Consider the following 19,055-nt stretch of genomic DNA (forward strand, 5'->3'; position numbering starts at 1 on the left):
GACCAACACTACTTTCCTACTACACCACCCCAAGTATAGAGACACACCGGTGAAAGCAGGGTTAAGTAAAAAATGATTATTGGAAGACGATACACACACTTACTGTAACAAAAAAACCCTATATACATAATATTGTGCTGTAGCGCTTCCCACCCAACACAAATCACGGCACAAAACACTAAACACATAAGCTACTAATACAGAAATTTGAGCAAGAGAAAAAAAATAATGTATTTGTAGACCTTTAAATATTATCTGTACGGAATGTCGAGCTCAGTATGTGGTGGGGAATGAGGCGCCGACCATACCTCCTATTCCAGGAAACATAGATTAACAGTTCCTTGTGCTGGCCCATCATGTCCTCTCCCGAATACCTTTCATCCATCTAGCCATCCATTATCCAACCCGCTACATCCTAACACAGGGTCATGGGGGTCTGCTGGAGCTAATCCCAGTCAACACAGGGAGCAAGGCAGGAACAAACCCTGGGCATGGCACCAGCCCACCACAGACCTTTCACCAGAAAGTAAAAATAATTTGTCCTTAAATGAACCCGGGTTCACCTGACGTTTCCATGCGGTGTGAATCCTTTCCCTCTTGCCTTTTCCTGTGATGGCATCCACTTCTATCTTGGCTCTGCACTTCCTCTCTTTTTTCCCGCCACCCATTTACATACTGTTGGCTCCTCCCCGTACAGTCTGTTGGCCCTCCAAGCCAGGTGCTCCCCTCCCCCTATAGAATTGGCCGGCCTTACAAATTGAGCCATTCCACTAATAACAGGAATGGGAAAAGGTACAAACTCACAGTGACGCACACATATTCCAGATGACCGTTACAAAGTTATGTCTAAATCTAAACAATAACCTTTTGATAACATCATTACTTGAGTCCTTAACAGGTTTTAAGACTGTTGCAAGTAGAAGTGTCACAGTTTAGTGGTTATTTTGTAATTTTTAATAAGTTCTTTTTCCATTCCCCATTTAATTCTATGGTGTGGTAACAAAAAAAATCTTAACAGTAGATCCTGTTTGTAGTCTAGAACTGATTTGGTGGCAGATAACAGATTCATAACACTTCCTATACATTTGTTGCAGCTGTGTTTGTAAAGTGCCACTCTGTGTTTCATTGTTGTAATATATAATGAGAAGTGGTTCATATGTAATGTATCTTCTCTGTTTATGGTAGTTCTAAGTAACACCACATTTTCTGCTTTTTTGTGTAAGCAAAAGTCATCCATCAATTCATTCATTATCAAACCTGCTTAATCCAGCACTCGCACTCTTGTGAGGTCATTTTTTGGAGTTGTCAGTTAACCTAACATACACGAGTTTCATAAATGAATATAAAACTACAGTGCCCAGAGGTAAAAACAAGGAGAACATAAATCATGATTCAAATACAGGACCATGGTGTTAATGCATGATAATGCTAGTATATTATGTATTGGTATATGCGTGTCTTGAGGATACTAGTAAGTTGGAGTAGAATTTACTGTTACACCCTTGATACACTTTTGTATACATAGTCTATAATGGTTGTGTTCCATAATTTTTTTTTTCTTAAAATTCTTAAATTATTCATCACAAACACACAAAAGATGCATTTCATTATGTATTTTTATAACTTTTTTCGCTTGATGGTATATGTGCATAAGTAAAAAATAAATATTTTACATCTGTCTAACAAAAATAAAGCGGATATCTTTTTAAAAAAAATTATTTAAATACTGACCATACACCCTGCAAGTTAACATAAAACAAATCATTAAAATATTTTACAAAACCAGATCCATGTAAAAAATATTTTTATTTTTTTGTAGTTTTATCTAATATGAAATATCATTTTTGCATAAAATTTGCATTGGGTGCATTGAGGAGAATTAGTTGACGCTAACTGTATAGTTTTAGAAATAATGGTCTGTTTATCACCAGATAATCTAAGCTTTTCTGAAATAATTCCAGAGACAGCTAGAATCGGAGTTGAACCTATCGTAAATCCTACCCTCTCTGATATATAACAAAGAATCTATTCCCAGAATGGCTTGAAATTTGCACGGTTCTAAAACATATGCCTGAAAAGGGCTGGAGCTACCTGGTATCATTCATAGTGAGGTTGCAATCCCTGATAAAGTTTAGATAGTTTTCAGGTGGATTGCTGTGTGTTTTAAACAAATTGAAAAGCAGTGGCCTAGGAATCCCAAATGGAAAGGGAAACATAACTCAAGGAACACAACTATTATATTTTGGGCACAACATTTTAAAAATAAGGGCAATAATGTGACCACTGATGTAGATTATTCTCTCAGTAGAGAATGCTAAATATGAAAGAAATTGGTAATGTAATTGACAGAATAACACAATTTATTTGACAGTAGTATGGAACTGCATATTAGTTTATAGCCCTTAATCATAATATGGTTGGCAAATGAAAAATCAAATGAACAAAATACATTCATCAGCCACAACATTAAAACCACTGACTGGTGAAGTGAATAACACTGATTATATCATCACAATAGCTCCTGTCAGAGGGTGAGATATATTAGGCAGCAAGTGAACAGTCAGCTGTTGAAGGTGATGTAGCGGAAGAAGTAAAAATGGGCAAACGTAAGGGTCGGAGCGACTTTGACAAGGGCAAATTTGTGTTGGGTAGATGACTGGGTTATATCATGTCCAAAATGGCACGTCTTATGAAGGTGTTACATATATATGCAGTGGTTACTACCTACCAAAAGTGGTCCAAAGAAAGACAACAGGTGAACCAGGGACGGGGTCATGGGTGTCAAAGGCTCATTGATGAGTATGGGGAATGAAGGCTAGTCTGTCTCATCTGACCCCACAGAACAGCTACTATAGCACAAACCTCTGAAAAAGTTATTGCTGACCATGAAAGAAAAATGTCAGAACACACAGTGTTTTGTAACTTGTTGCATATGGAGCTGTTTAGACACAAACAGGACACAGTGCCCATGCTGGCCCCTCTCCACTGCAGAGAGTGCCTACAATGTGCACGTGAGCATCAGAAATGGACAGTGAAGTAATGGAAGAAGGTGACCTGGTCTGATTAAATGGTTTCCTTTAGATCACATAGGGTACTTGTGTGTTGTTTACCTGGGGAAGACATTGCAGCAGGATTCACTATGGAAAGAAGGAAAGCCAGCAGAGGCAGTTTGATGCTCTGGGGCAATGTTCTGCTGGGAGACCTTGGGTTCTGGCATTCATGTAGATGTTTTTTTGACATGTGCCACCTACCTAAAGATTGTTGCAGACACCCCTTCATGGCAACAATATTCCCTGATGGCAGTGGCCTCTTTCAGTAGAATGATTCACTCTACTGCACTGCAAAAATTGCAGAGGAGTTGTTTGAGCATCATGACAAAGAGTTCAAGGTGTTGATCTGGCCTCCAGATTCCCCAGATATCAATCCAATCAAGCATCTAGTGGATGTGCTGGTAAAGAAAAAAAAACTCAGAACTTGGAGGTTGCGCCTTGCAACATACAAGACTTAAAGGATTTGCTGTTAATGTTTATGGTGCTAGATACTACAGAACACCTTCAGTGGTCTTGTGGAGGTCATGCTTCATCAGATTAACAATGTTTTGCCAGCAAGAAGGGGGACCTACACAATATTAGCAAGGTGGTTTTAATGTTGTTGTTGGTTGGTGTATACCCATGTGATTTCCTAAAAACATTGATTGTGTTCTGTGCTGTGCATGGCAGACAACTGTACTCTATGCATGATAGTTCTACAACCATTGAAAATCAGTAACCAGTAGACTTACAAAATATTATACACCCAGTAATGCTGTATTTGCAGTAGAAATGGTAAGGTGTTTAAAAGTTTGATAACAATGAAGGATTTAAAAAAAATAAAAAAAACTAATGTAGTTTTCTGAAAATCTTACTGGTGTTTGCAACTTTATTATCTAATTTTACATGTTAAAAGAATTTGTGATGTTTTGCTCTTCTGTTTAATTAGTTAGATAATCCAGTGGTTAGTGCTGTTGCCTGCCCTTGCTTAAGATTCCACACTCAGCCATTGTCTTTTTTTGAGTTGGCACATTCATCCAGTGTCTTTGTGGGTTTTCCTTTGGATACCACAGTTTTCGTCTCACATTTCAAAGACAAGCCTGTTAGGTTAATTGTTTTTCTTAACTGACCCTCTGTAAGTGTGGGTGTGAGTATGAGCAAACCATCTAGACTAGTACCTCACTTGTGGCTAGTTTGTTCCGTGCAAACATTGATGGCCAGTGAATTATATTAAGCGGGTTACAGAATGTTATGGTATGTTGTTTGCTTAATACAGTATTGTTTTCCAGATTTGTATTGTTTTGTGATGTTCGAATACCTAGAGAGAACCTTCTGAACTCAACAGGAGATATAACACCAGAGGGCCTTTATGTTACACCTTACAAGGTAGGATGCAAGGAAAAAATTACAGTTGTGACCCTGATCCAATATGTTAATTGTAAACAGTATGGGAAGTGACTGTTCTTTTTCTTTTTTTCTGTATAAAGGGTAATTATATACTGAATGATAATAGTAGCTGGGACTCTGGAGGCAGCTGATAGGTACCGGCAGGCCAAGCGGAATGCGGCTTTGGTGGTTGCTGAGACAAAAACTCGGGCGTGGGAGGAGTTTGGGGAGGCCATGGAGAACGACTTTCGGACGGCTTCGAGGAGATTCTGGTCCACCGTCCGGCGTCTCAGGAGGGGGAAGCAGTGCAGTGTCAACACTGTATATGGTGGTGATGGTGCGCTGCTGACCTCGACTCGGGTCGGTGAGGGGAGTACTTCGAAGACCTCCTCAATCCCACTAACATGCCTTCCAATGAGAAAACAGAGCCTGGGGACTCGGAGGTTGGCTCCCCCATCTCTGGGACTGAGGTCACCGAGGTGGTCAAAAAACTCCTTGGTGGCAGGGCCCTGGGGGTGGATGAGATACGCCCGGAGTTCCTCAAGGCTCTGGATGTTGTAGGGCTGTCTTGGTTGACATGTCTCTGCAACATCGCATGGACATCAGGGACAGTGCCTCTGGATTGGCAGACCGGGGTGGTGGTCCCCCTCTTTAAGAAGAGGGACCGGAGGGTGTGTTCCAACTACAGAGGGATCACACTCCTCAGCCTCCCTGGAAAAGTCTATTCGGGGGTTCTGGAGAGGAGGATCCGTCGGATAGTCGAGCCTCGGATTCAGGAGGAACAGTGTGGTTTTCGTCCTGGTCGTGGAACAGTGGACCATCTCTACACCCTTAGCAAGGTCCTGGAAGGTGCATGGGAGTTTGCCCAACCAGTCTACATGTGTATTGTGGACTTGGAAAAGGCATTCGACCATGTCCCTCGGGGAATCCTGTGGGGGGTACTCCGAGAGTATGGGGTACCGGACCCCCTGATAAGGGCTGTTCGGTCCCTGTACGATTGGTGCCAGAGCTTGGTCCACATTGCCGGCAGTAAGTCGAACCCGTTTCCAGTGAGAGTTGGACTCCGCCAGGGCTGCCCTTTGTCACCAGTTCTGTTCATAACTTTTATGGACAGAATTTCAAGGCGTAGCCAGGGTGTTGAGGGGGTCTGCTTTGGTGGACTCAGGATTGGGTCACTGCTTTTTGCAGATGATGTTGTCCTGTTTGCTTCATCAGGCCGTGATCTTCAGCTCTCTCTGGATCGGTTCGCAGCTGAGTATGAAGCGGCTGGGATGGGAATCAGCACCTCCAAATCCGAGACCATGGTCCTCAGCCAGAAAAGGGTGGAGTGCCCTCTCAGGGTTGGTAGCGAGATCCTGCTCCAAGTGGAGGAGTTCAAGTATCTCGGGATCTTGTTCACGAGTGAGGGAAGAATGGAGCGTGAGATCGACAGGTGGATCGGTGCGGCATCCGCAGTAATGCAGGCTCTGCATCGGTCTGTCGTGGTGAAAAAGGAGCTGAGCCGCAAGGCGAAGCTCTCAATTTACCAGTCGATCTATGTTCCTACCCTCACCTATGGTCATGAGCTATGGGTAGTGACTGAAAGAATGAGATTGCGAATACAAGAGGCTGATATGAGTTTCCTCCGCAGGGTATCTGGGCTTTCCCTTAAAGATAGGGTGAGAAGCTCAGTCATCCAGGAGGGGCTCAGAGTAGAGCCGCTGCTCCTCCGCATCGAGAGGAGTCAGATGAGGTGGCTCGGGCATCTGATCAGGATGCCTCCTGGACGCTTCCTTGGTCAGGTGTTCCAGGCACGTCTAACTGGGACGAGGCCCAGGGGAAGACCCAGGACACGCTGGAGGGACTATGTCTCTCGGCTGGCCTGGGAACGCCTCGGGATTCCCCCGGAAGAGCTAGAAGTAGTGGCCGGGGGGAGAGGAAAGTCTGGGCATCTCTGCTCAAGCTGCTGCCCCCGCGACCCGACCTCGGATAAGCGGAAGAGAATGGATGGATGGATAATAGTAGCTTTTTTGAAATAGTAAGTTTACTTATGACTAGATTTGTTATATGCATAATAGTGTTTTTTCTTAAAGTAACCACAGTATTTAGTTAACCTCCAATAAATTATTTTAATCTCTTTCTTTATATATATATATATATATATATATTATATATATATATATATATATATATATATATATATATATATATATATATAATGTGTGTGTGTGTGTATATTTGTATATATTATCCATCCATCCATTATCCAACCCGCTATATCCTAACTACAGGGTCATGGGGGTCTGCTGGAGCCAATCCCAGCCAACACAGAGCGCAAGGCAGGAAACTAACCCTGGGCAGGGCGCTAACCCACCACAGTGTATATATTTAATTACTTATATTAAGTTAGGTTAGTTAAGTTAGTTACTTATATTAAGTAGTATTGTTAGGTCAAATGTCACACTGTCTAATTTGTACTCGGCTACATATGTCAGCCGTCTCTTGGCGACATCTTTTCTGACCAAATTCATTCCAGTATAATGGAATTTTAACTTGGGGAGAAGTCTCTGTCTAAATGCAGCTGCTGGTTTAACCATATATTTTTGTGGCTTACAACTTCTATCCTATTTTGTATTGTCTTTTTTTTTTTTTACCTTCTTCTTACAATGAGAAGTTCAACTTGTGAGTTCATCTCATAGTTTCTCTGCAGGCTTGTATGTAAGGTTTGAAGGTCTTTGGTTAATTAAGGAAAGAACCCTTTATTCTTCACATTTGTTTTAGAAAATAATATAGAATTGTTTTTTGAATTAGTTTTGGAATAAAAAGTAAGACTTTTTTTTTCTGCAGGATCCCAATAAACGGTTTGGGGCTTCACTTGGTGCATTGTCAGGTGGCCGTGTTGGAATTACACGAATGTCAGTGATTAATTTGAAACTTGCAATATCAATAGCCATTCGCTATTCAGCTGCACGAAAGCAATTTGGACCAAGTGAAGAAGAGGAGATACCAGTCCTTGAATATCAATTACAGGTGAAAAAAAATCACAGAGTAGAATTGATTTTGAATGCTTGTATTTCCCAACCTAAAGAAGTTTTTTTTTAACTTCTTCTCTTTTGACTAAGTCTTTTATTCAAGCTTGGATAAAGTAAAGCAGAAAAACTGATATTGGTCACTTTTAATATATTTTTCAATTTTCCAAAGTATTGTCGTTATTTGGATCCAAACATAGTTTTTGATTTCAGTTTCAGTTTTATGAGGCAAGGACAGTTATTTAAGTTAGCAGTGGTTCAAATCTTTACTTTATATGGGTTTTACATTTTATAAAATGGTTTGCAGTGACAAAAGAAAAATGAAATTGTTTAATTTGTTTCATTGAGCATTTAATTCATGGCAGCTCCCAAATACATCCTCAGCTTCAGTCTTTCTTTCACAAAACGTTTAAGAAGCACTCCATTAAAACACATTTGAATTTAATATTTATTTGGATGTATAATACTGTATTTTTAAACATATTTCTGTTTGATATAATTAAATCCTTCTTTGAGACTGCATATTGAACCATTATCCTCATTTATTTGCAATAAGCTAAAACCTTGTTTGAAATTAAAAATAACACAGCAGAGATCTTAAGAGGAGGAAGGATTAATATAGAAAACTGTTTTATTGGGTAGTCAGTGTAATGGAATTCTGGTGTAAACTACTTAATGCTATTGAGTGAAAATCTTCTGTTTGCTTCTCAAGTAATGCTTTTCTTTGCGTACCATTATCCACAAATCATCACTAATATAGCTACAAATGTAGTGATTGAAAAGCTGCTGAGAATCTAATATAAGAACAGGTAAAACTGTGAGTTGGTGTCACTGCTGTCAAATTTAAAGACAAATACAATTTTCACCTTCATTGAAATATGCAGTACTTAGTATCTTAGTATCTAGTATCTAGCATGACCATGTCAACACATTCAGAGAGTTATATAGAAAATATACTTTCACATTATGTCCTTGATAAACACAGTGTTACAAAATAATTATTTTTAATTTGGCAATCAGTGATTTTGATCACGATAACTTACTTTAGTTTCCAAAATCACCCATTTACTACTGAGACAATTCTGTTAAATATCCATACAGAAAAAATAGGTTAATCTTAAAATCATATCGGTACCTACTAGACAATTTATAATTAGACTCCTTAAAACATTTATTGGGAAAAAAAAATATTTCATTAACAATCTAAGACAATGTGAAAAAAAACATAAGAGGCATTTCACAAAAAAGCTTGTCTAGTAGGGTAACATATAAGTTGTACTAGTATCTTTTTCAAAATGGTAACATTAAGCTTGTAATTGTGAGATGAAAGATCATGCAGGTTCTCTTCTTGGGGATTAACAAAGTATATAAAAAATCTTTGAAATTGTGTGTGAGGTATGATTGTATTTTATATGAAAAGCATTATTTTGTATATAAAAACCAGTAACATGCAAAATATGTATTTTTTTTCTTTAAAGAGGTGAATCTAGGGAACTGTTACATTGGTGCAGTCGATATAACATAATCTCTAGTTGGTGTTCTGTGTATAGTTTTAGGTAAAATTAGAGATGCACCATCTGGTTAAGTATTGAATGAAATCTGACATTTTTTGCTGCTTGGGCAAGACTGCTCACTCTTTTTGAAGTAAGATTTTTTGCACATTTTTTTGAACTGTTTCAAGAAAAACAAGAACACGCTCAGCAGTGTAGTGCCAACTGGTATATTAAAAATTCTGGAGTTTTGTAACTAGCATCTGTGGCATTTGTTTATTGTGAAGGACTAGGACTCTTTGCTTCTTTCAAATGGGGCATCATACCTAAACCACTAAATATAAAATCAGGATTCAGACAGTCAGTCAAGGGCTTATTGGTCCTGAGTTAATAATAGCTTGATCTCACTCTTATTATCAATTTGGCCACTTCAAGATTTAACCCTAACCCTAATGATGTTATAGTGCAATGATTAACTGGGAAACTAATGAATAAAAATCCTGGAGTAAAAACTAGAATTAAATAGTTTTTATTATGAATACTATTAATTGGCCTACAATGGTGGACAGAACGTTGGCGCACACATGTTGCTGCCAAACCTCCTTCTTAACAACACTTTTCATTAAAGTTCACATTGAACCTTTCAGTTTTTGCACTTCTTTCACTTTTTTTTACTGTATGTACAGTATAGTTCATGGATACAATTGATTTAACTTTTGTATTAAATTTGGATTTATTTTTATGGACTTTGACTGAGTTTGCAGCCTCCGGGACAACTGATTTAAATCTTTTTTCACTGGATGAAACTTTTTTGAAACATCAAAAGAATCCCAAATGATGGGCCATTGTTTTTCGAGTGACTAACTCTTAGACTAATAACAAAATCTGGTCTTATCTTACTTGTTGTTCTCTATTGGTCTATAGGTCTTTCTTTTCTGATCTGACTGAATTATTAACCACTTAAGTTCCCTTTCCCTGACAGTCATTCTACTTGGTGATTTCAACATCAATTTGGACATTTCTACATGTAATCTGAGAAATGAATTCCTGTCCTTGTTAGACTGTTTTGACTTGGTGTAGCATGTTGATTTTCCTACCCACTCTGGTGATCATATATTAGACCCGATCCACACATCTGGCTTATCTGTCGACAACACTTAGAGCAGTGATTTGGGCCTCCCTGACCATAAAGCAGTGCTTTACACTGTTTCATTACATCTCCCTCCTCTTACCTGTAAACATCAAATTTCTTTCAGAAACCTTAAAAAAAACATCTGTCCCTCTATCCTTGCTGGATCCATTTCTGATATTTTTCCATCTTTGCCTATTCTATCCACACTAGGTAGAGTTGTTGACTACTATAAGTAAGCCCTTCATCCAGCACTAGATAAAACAGTTCCTTTAAAATACAAGGAAGTTTCCTTTAAGCATTCAGCTCCATGGTACTACTCAGAATTACGGTCTTTAAGAGCATCTGGCTGACTCCTTGAGATAATGTCATGTAAGACTGCCCTCACTGTGCACGTCCAGGCTTTCTCTGACCATCAAAGGGCTTACAGAAATGCACTAGCTCAATGTTGCATTATGATAGAATAATAGAAAGTGGCCATGATGACCAGAGGTTTTTATTCTCTTTAGTTAATAAACTACTTCAAACCTGCATCTGGCCCAATTACCTCATCTACTGTAGTCTGTGAAAAATTCCTCCACTTTTTCCATAATAAAATTAAAAATCTAAATACAGTAATTCAACTCACATAAATCCATCATACATTTGTATCTTTCCCTGTCTTCCCACTCCATCCAATTCCTTTTTCACCAGTCACATCTGCATTTGTTAATGACCTGCTTTGTAAGATGAGGCTGATTACTTGTGTACCATCCCCACTACACTTCTTAAATTCTGCCTTCATACCATAATCCTGACTGTTACAAAAATAATAAATACACCCCTTGACACTGTGTGACACTTTTCATTGTGCCAGCTACTTTTAGAATCACTTCTGTAACCCCAATTTTAAAAAGTCTGGTCTTGATGCTGACAGTCTTAACAATTTTTGACCCATTTCTTATTTACTTTTCTGTCAGAAGTTCTTGAGCATATTGTAGCCCCCCAACTCACCAATTACTTAACTTATAATAAATTGATGGAACTCTTTCAATCTGATTTCAGAGTGTAGCACAGCTGTGAAACGGCTCTGCTTCAGGTAACTAATGATTTGCTTATGATATCAGACTCTGGACAAACCAGCTTGTTAATTCTGTTAGACCTTAGTGAAGCATTTGACACTGTCAAACATGACATTCTACTATCCAGAATGGAGAGCATTCTAGGTATCTCTGGCACGGCCCTCTAGTGGTTTAAGTGCTGTCTAACTGATAGGCAAGAATTTGTTAGTCTTGGTAACAGCATATCCAGCTCAGCGCCCGTCACAGGAGGAGTTCCTCATGGCTCTGTCCTCAGCTCTCTGCTCTTCTGTATCTATATGCTTCCCCTTGGCAATATTATTCATAGCTTTGGACAGAGTTATCATTTTATGCAGATGATACTCAATTCTATTTCAATGTTAAAGAGAAACTTCATTAAAGCTTTCTCAGCTCACAACTTGCCTCAGTGAAATTAAAACCTGGAAGGAGCATAATTCTTTAAAATTAAATTGCAACAAAACTAAACTCCTGCAAATTGGCACTAAAGCAGACTTAAGAAAATGAGCTCCTTTTAAATCACTCCTGATGATGATCTCATCAGACATTCTTCTAATGCAAGGAATCTTGGTATCATTTTTGATTCCTCCATTTCTTATTCCACCCACATGAACCACTTTAAGAAACTTCTTACTTCCACCTCTGTAACATATGCTGTGTTCACTCAGTCCTCTCCTTTTCAAATGCTGAGAAACTTGTACGTGCTTTTATCACATCCCGCATTGATTATTGTAACTCCCTACTGGCAAATGTCCCTTCAAATCTTATATCACAGCTTCAGTTGATTCAGAACTCTGCTGCAAGAGTCCTTACACAAACCAGCAACAGCGAGCACATGTTTCCCCTCCTGCTTCGCCTTCACTTTCTCCCTGTGATGATTATAAAATTCTTTTAATAACCTACAAAGCTTTAAATGGCCTTGCACTGGACTACATCGGTGACCTTCTGCATCACTATTCCCCTGTTTGCCCATTAAGGTCCTCCAATTTTGGCAATCTTGTGTCCCACACCAACTTGCACTCTGTGGGTGCCACGGCCTTTAGCTGTATAGTTCCCAGACTTTGAAATGACCTCCCTAAATTTATTAGATCAGCTGATTCAATTCATTCTTTTTAAAAAGAACTGAAAACATATCTGATCAGGAAGGCTTTTATCTTAACCTTAACATTCTGCCCCTTCTTTTTGTTTACCTGTCAGTCCAGCTGCTCTGGATAATATGTTATCTTTTCAAGTTTTTCTTATAGTATTGAATTTAGTATTTTATTCTGGTTTATTGTCTTTTATTCTATTTAATGCTTGGTATATCCTATATTCATCTGTTTTAGCATTCTATGTAGAAAATATTTGAATCCAATGTTACATATATCCTGCTGTTTCTGTGAATCTGTAAAGTGCCTTGAGCATGGGAATGGTGATATATAAATAAAATGTAATATTATTATTATTTTAATTAATTTATTTTTTATACAATCCCCCATTATTAATTTAGCTCATTAATGATATTTTCATGGGGTTTTCAGAATTTTCAGTTTAGATTACAGTGACATCTTCATTTATTCATCTGATATGTAGAGAAAAGCCAAGCAAAATAACACCTTTTAATGAAAACTCATAATACCTATGTAATATAGTAGATATTGTAATATAGAATTGTTTTAAATGCTATGATACCCAGGGCATTTGAGATAAAGAAAATATTTTGAGTTTTGAAATATTGGTCAACGCCAAATTCAGTTAAAGAGTTAAGAATTTTAATACTATCGTATCTCCAGTACCAAATTTGACCAAGAATTATTTGAGGAAATTTAATTAAACAACATGAAGCCCAAGAAGCATTTAAAAGGCTTAAGATTCTATTTAGCACTGTGTCTGTCTTGTGACATACATACTGTGTACATCTTTGCTATTTAAGCTTACCTTGGATTCATAGATAGTAGTGGAGGTGAGGAGCTTGATTAACTCAAAATTAAGCTTTGCTTGATATCTGGTTTCCAACCTTAGTCTATTGTTCAAACCCAAAAAAGAAAAAAAATACTTAAAGTGTAATTTAGATGAGTTCTAATCTAAATGAAAAGCAGTTTTTCTGAGTAGTCAACGAATATTTATAAGTGACATTTCAGTTGAATATAACCTTTTATGTCAGTAGTCAATTGAGAAACAAGAAGAACCAGGAGGACTGGAAAGTTGCAAATGTGACTGCAGTCTTTAAGAAAGGAGGCAAAATGGATCCTGGTAATTACAAACCAATAAGTCTTGCTTTTTTACTATTCAAAATATGTTAACTATAATAAGAAATAAGCTAGAAAAGTACTTGTATGAAAGTAATATACTAAATAACAGCTAGCATGGGTTTATGAGAGGAGCATCCTGCCAAACAAATCTTTTAGATTTTTTTGAACAGGCAACTAAAGTAGTTAGCAAAAACAAAGCATATGACATAATTTCCTTATGCTTTCAAAAAGCTTTTAAATTTGTCCCACACCAACAGTTAAGTTTGAAACTAGAAGTTGAATGCATTAGAGGTAACTTACAAAACAAGTTGGTTAACTGACATTAGACAAAAAGTACAGATAAGAGGAGAATGCTCCTTGTGGAGTCCCTCAGTGGTCTGTCAGTGGACAGCTACATTTTCTGATTTATGTTAATGATATTGATTCCAGTTTAGTTAGCAAATTTTGGAAATTTGCAGATGATACTAAAGTTGGAGGAAAGACAGACATTGAGGAGGCAGCAGAAAAATTCAGAAGACTTGTGCAAGCTTTATAACTGGGTGACACTTGTAAAATACAGTTTAATATAGAAAGGTGCAAATGCTAGACATGATCAAAAGGATTGTCAATTATAAATACAAGATGGGAGACACTGTCCTAAGGAAGACAATCTCTGAAAAAGATTTAGGGGTTTATGTTGAAACAATGTTTTCCTTGTCTAAGCAATGTGCTGACGTAATTAAAAAGGCAAATAAAATGTTATGTCGTAAAAATTGTTGAACATAAATCCAAAGATATTACGCTTGGACTATGTAATGTACTAGTGGGACCGCATCTGAAGTATTGTATGGAGTTCTGGTCACTATGCTACAAAAAAGTGTAGCAGCACTAGAAGCTGTGCAGGGAAGAGCAACCAGGTGAATCAGAATCAGAAACGGAACCAATCTTTATCGGCCATATACATTTACATGTGCAAGGAATTTGACTTGCTGCCCCTGTGCTACATACTTAAAAGAGAGAAATAAAAAAATAGAATAAACATCCCTAAGACACCATCACCGAATAAACAAATCAGCAGGATTCATGCATATTCATATAGAAGTACTGCAGTGGAGAAAAAGCTGTTCCTGTCATAATAGACCACATTGTGTTGCTGGGAGAATGTGTTCTAAATAGCCCATGTCCAGGATGGTTATCTTCGGCTGTGATCTTACTTGCACACGTGACTATGCTGGTAGCATGTAAGTCCTTTAGCAATGGTAACTGCCAGTCTATCACCTTATCTGCATTTTGGATGCTACACTGAAATCTGGTCATAACTTCAACTGTGGCAGAAGCATGCCAGATTCTGTCAGAGGAACTGAGAATAGACTAAATGATGGTAGTGTAAAAATGTACCATTATTGTCACTGGCAGGTTGAACTTCTTCAGCTGCTGCAGAAAAAAGATCCTCTTTGTAAGCTTTCTTAATGAGCGAACTAATGTTTCATCTCACTTAAGATTTTTAGCAATAGCAGTGCCAAGGAAATTGAAAGATTCCAATGAGTCATACAGTATGATATGGGTTAATAGAAGTGACTACAGTAATCCCTCGCTATATCGCGCTTCGCCTTTCACGGCTTCACTCCATCGCGGATTTTATATGTAAGCATATTTAAATATATATCGCGGATTTTTCGCTGCTTCGCGGGTTTCTGCGGACAATGGGTCTTTTAATTTTTGGTACATGCTTCCTCAGTTGGTTTGCCCAGTTGATTTCATACAAGGGACGCTATTGGCAGATGGCTGAGAAGCTACCCAACTTACTTTCTCTGTCTCTTACGCTGACTTTCTCTGATCCTGACGTAGGGGGATTGAGCAGGGGGGCTGTTCGCACACCTAGACGATACGGACGCTCGTCTAAAAATGCTGAAAGATTATCTTCACGTTGCTATCTTTTGTGCAGCTGCTTCCTGAAAGGACATGCTGCACGGTGCTTCGCATACTTAAAAGCACGAAGGGCACGTATTGATTTTTTTATCTGTCTCTCTCTGTCTCTCTCTATCTCTCTCTCTCTCTCTCTCTCTGCTCCTGACGGAGGGTGTGTGAGCTGCCGCCTTCAACAGCTTTGTGCCGCGGTGCTTCGCATACTTAAAAGCCAAACAGCCCTATTGATTTGTTTGCTCCTTTGAAGAGGAAGATATGTTTGCATTCTTTTAATTGTGTGACTGAACTGTCATCTCTGTCTTGTCATGGAGCACAGTTTAAACTTTTGAAAAAGAGACAAATGTTTGTTTGCAGTGTTTGAATAACGTTCCTGTCTCTCTACAACCTCCTGTGTTTCTGCGCCAATCTGTGACCCAAGCATGACAATATAAAAATAACCATATAAACATATGGTTTCTACTTCGCGGATTTTCTTATTTCACGGGTGGCCCTGGAACGCAACCCCCGCGATGGAGGAGGGATTACTGTACTCCTGAAATCTATTACCATATTCACTGTCTTCTGTGCATTGAACTCCAATTTGTAGTGACTGAACCAAGACACCGAATGATCAATCTCCCTCCTATAGTCAGAATTGTCTTGATTAGAGATGATCCCTAATGAGAGTTATGTCTTCTGCAAACTTCAAGAGTTTAACAGACTGATATGCAGAGGTACAGTCTTTAGTATAGGGAAGCCAGTCAAGGGGTCAGAGAAGTTTCTCCTCAGCTTGACCTGTTGTCTTATGTTAGACAAGAAGTCTGTAATCCACTGACATATGGAAACTTGAATATTTAACTGGGAAAGCTTGTTCTGTGGCATAGTTGGAATTATACTTGTTGTATTAAATGCAGAGCTAAAATCATTAAACAAAACCCTAGCATAATTTCCAGTAGAACTGAAATGCTTTTGAGGATCAAGTGAAGCATCATATTAATTGCATCATCCACAGACCTGTTTCTATGCAAACTGCAAAGGGTCCAGAAGTGAGTCTGTGACAGACCTAAGATAGCACGACAAGACAGCTTGACTTCATTACCAATTACGTCAGAGCCACAGGTCTATAGTCATTAAGTTCAGTCTTTCTTATTTTTGTGGGTATGGGAAAAGTAATAGAGGGGTTTGAAGCAAGCTGGCTCATGGCATGTCTTTAGTGAGGTTTTGAAAATTTCTGTAAATACTGGAGATAGTTAGTCAGCTCAGTATTTCATTCAACATGGAGGGCGAAACTGAGTCCAAACAGTCCTGTTAACATTCTGCTCCAAAATGAGAGCAGATGTGGATTGAGAGAGAAGTATATCAGAAGTAAGAGATGTGGGGTTACAAGCCCCCACAGTGATAAGGGGAATGAGTGTAGTAGTTTCAGTGAGCTGGCATCTGGTGGTACAAGGGATGGTGTGATTGACCCCTTGTTTTTCAAAATGACTGTAAAATCTGTTCAGGTTGTTGGCAAGAAAAAGATCGTTCATGGAGTTGGGTGGCTTTGTTTTAAAAGGGGATTTTCTGCTCTAATCTGCTCCAGAATGACCTAGAGTCACCACCTGAAAACTGCTTACCCAGCCTCTCACAGTACAGACATTTGACCTCTCTTACCGCTTTGACAAACTTGTATTTAGTCTCTTTGAAGAATTCTTCATTCCCATTCCTAAATGCCTCTTCGTTTTTCTGTTGTGTCTGACTTTAGCTGCAATTCATCATTTGTCATTGCAGCTCATCCTTGGCCTTAAGGACATGTTGTACTCTGACAGACTCAAGAGAACTGAACCTGTTTACTCTTGAGCAGAAGATATTGATAAAGTAGATTCAGAAGAATTCTTTCAGCGTAAAGGTGAAATATGTACTTGAGAACACCAGTGGAAATTTAAGACTTAATCCAGGAAGTACATCTTTATACAAGGAGTTGTTAGAATCAGGATCAAACTAGCTTAATGAACTGAATAGCCTCCTCTCATTTGTCAAATTTCTTATGTTCTTAAGTTCTTGCGAGTGTCTGAGTATAAATCCCCCATATTGTCTGCCTCCTCAATCTCAGCAGTACCTGTTGTTTCAAACTGGATGATACTGTATTAAGAGGATTTGAATGAGGGTTTGGGTGACCATCAGGAACACCTGCATCTCTTATTGGTGGCATAAAGAATCACCAAAATATTAGGTAGTACAAAAGTTGTTAATCTCTGTTCAAGAAGTTAGATCCTAAATAGATTGGTCATTCTTACAACATTAAATTAATTTTGCCTGTTATGTTATAAACTAATTCTTCTGACTGACTAAAAAGTTAATCTTTCCTTTCATATTTTTAATTTGAAACCTGTTCATTGCAGCCTCTGTTCATCCTCCATAGTGCCCCCTCTTGCAATTATTGATGAGGAATGTGAATGTGGAATACAAACAATTATTCTTGATATCTGGGTTCTCATGTGCAATAGTTCCATAATGTGTATGATTATGGACCTGAGGAAAGTTCCTGTGATACCTGCTGGGGATGTACAATGTTGTATATGCCTCTAGATTACTTGAGAATTTTATTTGATCAAAGTCATCCAGCCACAGTGGATTGGGATGTGTTGAACCTGATAGGGACTATGTCACATTTTGAAAATTCTTTCTTTCTTTCTTTCTTTCTTTCTTTCTTTCTTTCTTTCTTTCTTTCTTTCTTTCTTTCTTTCTTTCTTTCTTTCTTTCTTTCTTTCTTTCTTTCTTTCTGTTATTATGGTAACATCACAATCACTGCCATTTTGTACTTCAGTTTTTGATGTTAGATTAAATGCCATGTTTATCCTGTATACCTACTAGAAGTATACATTATATCAATGTTTACCTGAAAATCTTAAATTTGTTTATTAATAAAATATGAAGATTCAATGTTTTTCATACATTTATTTTCTTTGTTTTAGCAATGGCGTCTAATTCCCTATCTGGCTGCAATATTTGCACTGGATTATTTTTCCAAATCGTTGTTTATCAATTTTCTTGAGTTTCAAATTGGCCTCATGATGAAGGATAACAGTGATCGACAGGTAAGTTCATCGTAGCAGTAACACTGTGAACGCTGTAATGTTTCTGTTGTTATAATTAGCAGTTTCCTTCTTTCAGTAGGTCCACTTGGGTTTAGACATTCTCAGTGAGGGCTAGTTTTTAATTGTTATTGTTAAGCAATTTCAACAATAAAACATTTAAATGGATAATTACTATAGATTCAATCTTACTCTAATCTATTAAAATGTTGAAATTTTCAAGTCACCGACCTTATGCATAATAACATTAAGACAATGTTTTACTTAGCTAAGATGCTCATTACAACTACTGTATACTACTACTTATTATATAATTTTCTAATTTTTATATTAGATTTAATATTAATTAGCATTTACTGCATTTGTGGTTCTTATCTTTGCTGAAAAAAGTTGCCTTTGGCAATACACTTCTTAGTGCCTTCATAATTTTAAACACTTCTTCAAAATAGTACTGAGATATACAAATACTACAGATACTCTGTTTTTAAACTTATGCCAGTTCAGATATTGCCAGGGTTTAACTGAACTGATCCTCTTAGAATTTTCTAGAGCTCTTAGATGATCATCAATCTATAGTTTACTACAACAAATGGTTCCCTAGCTTTTAAATTTGTTTGGGATGATAAACTATGGTTTATTTATTACATGCAAGAGACAACTTTAACCTGTCCAATGCCAGTAAATTATGTTGCTGATGTCTATAATTTGAATGCATATTCACACATATCTAAATAACTTTATTATTGTG

General features: G+C 37.9%; 1 protein-coding gene across 2 annotated transcripts in view; it reads left to right on the plus strand.

The window, feature by feature from the left end:
• acox3 (acyl-CoA oxidase 3, pristanoyl) overlaps positions 1–19,055 on the plus strand; it is a 93,211-nt gene that overhangs the window by 35,246 nt on the left and 38,910 nt on the right. For both annotated transcript variants that reach the window (XM_051928665.1, XM_051928664.1), the window contains exons 8-10: positions 4,319–4,415; positions 7,242–7,424; positions 18,188–18,310. In XM_051928665.1, coding sequence (XP_051784625.1) covers positions 4,319–4,415; positions 7,242–7,424; positions 18,188–18,310 — 403 coding nt within the window. The remainder of the gene's footprint in view (positions 1–4,318; positions 4,416–7,241; positions 7,425–18,187; positions 18,311–19,055) is intronic.

Source organism: Erpetoichthys calabaricus, chromosome 5 (genome assembly GCF_900747795.2).
Source record: "Erpetoichthys calabaricus chromosome 5, fErpCal1.3, whole genome shotgun sequence".
Taxonomy (NCBI): domain Eukaryota; kingdom Metazoa; phylum Chordata; class Cladistia; order Polypteriformes; family Polypteridae; genus Erpetoichthys; species Erpetoichthys calabaricus.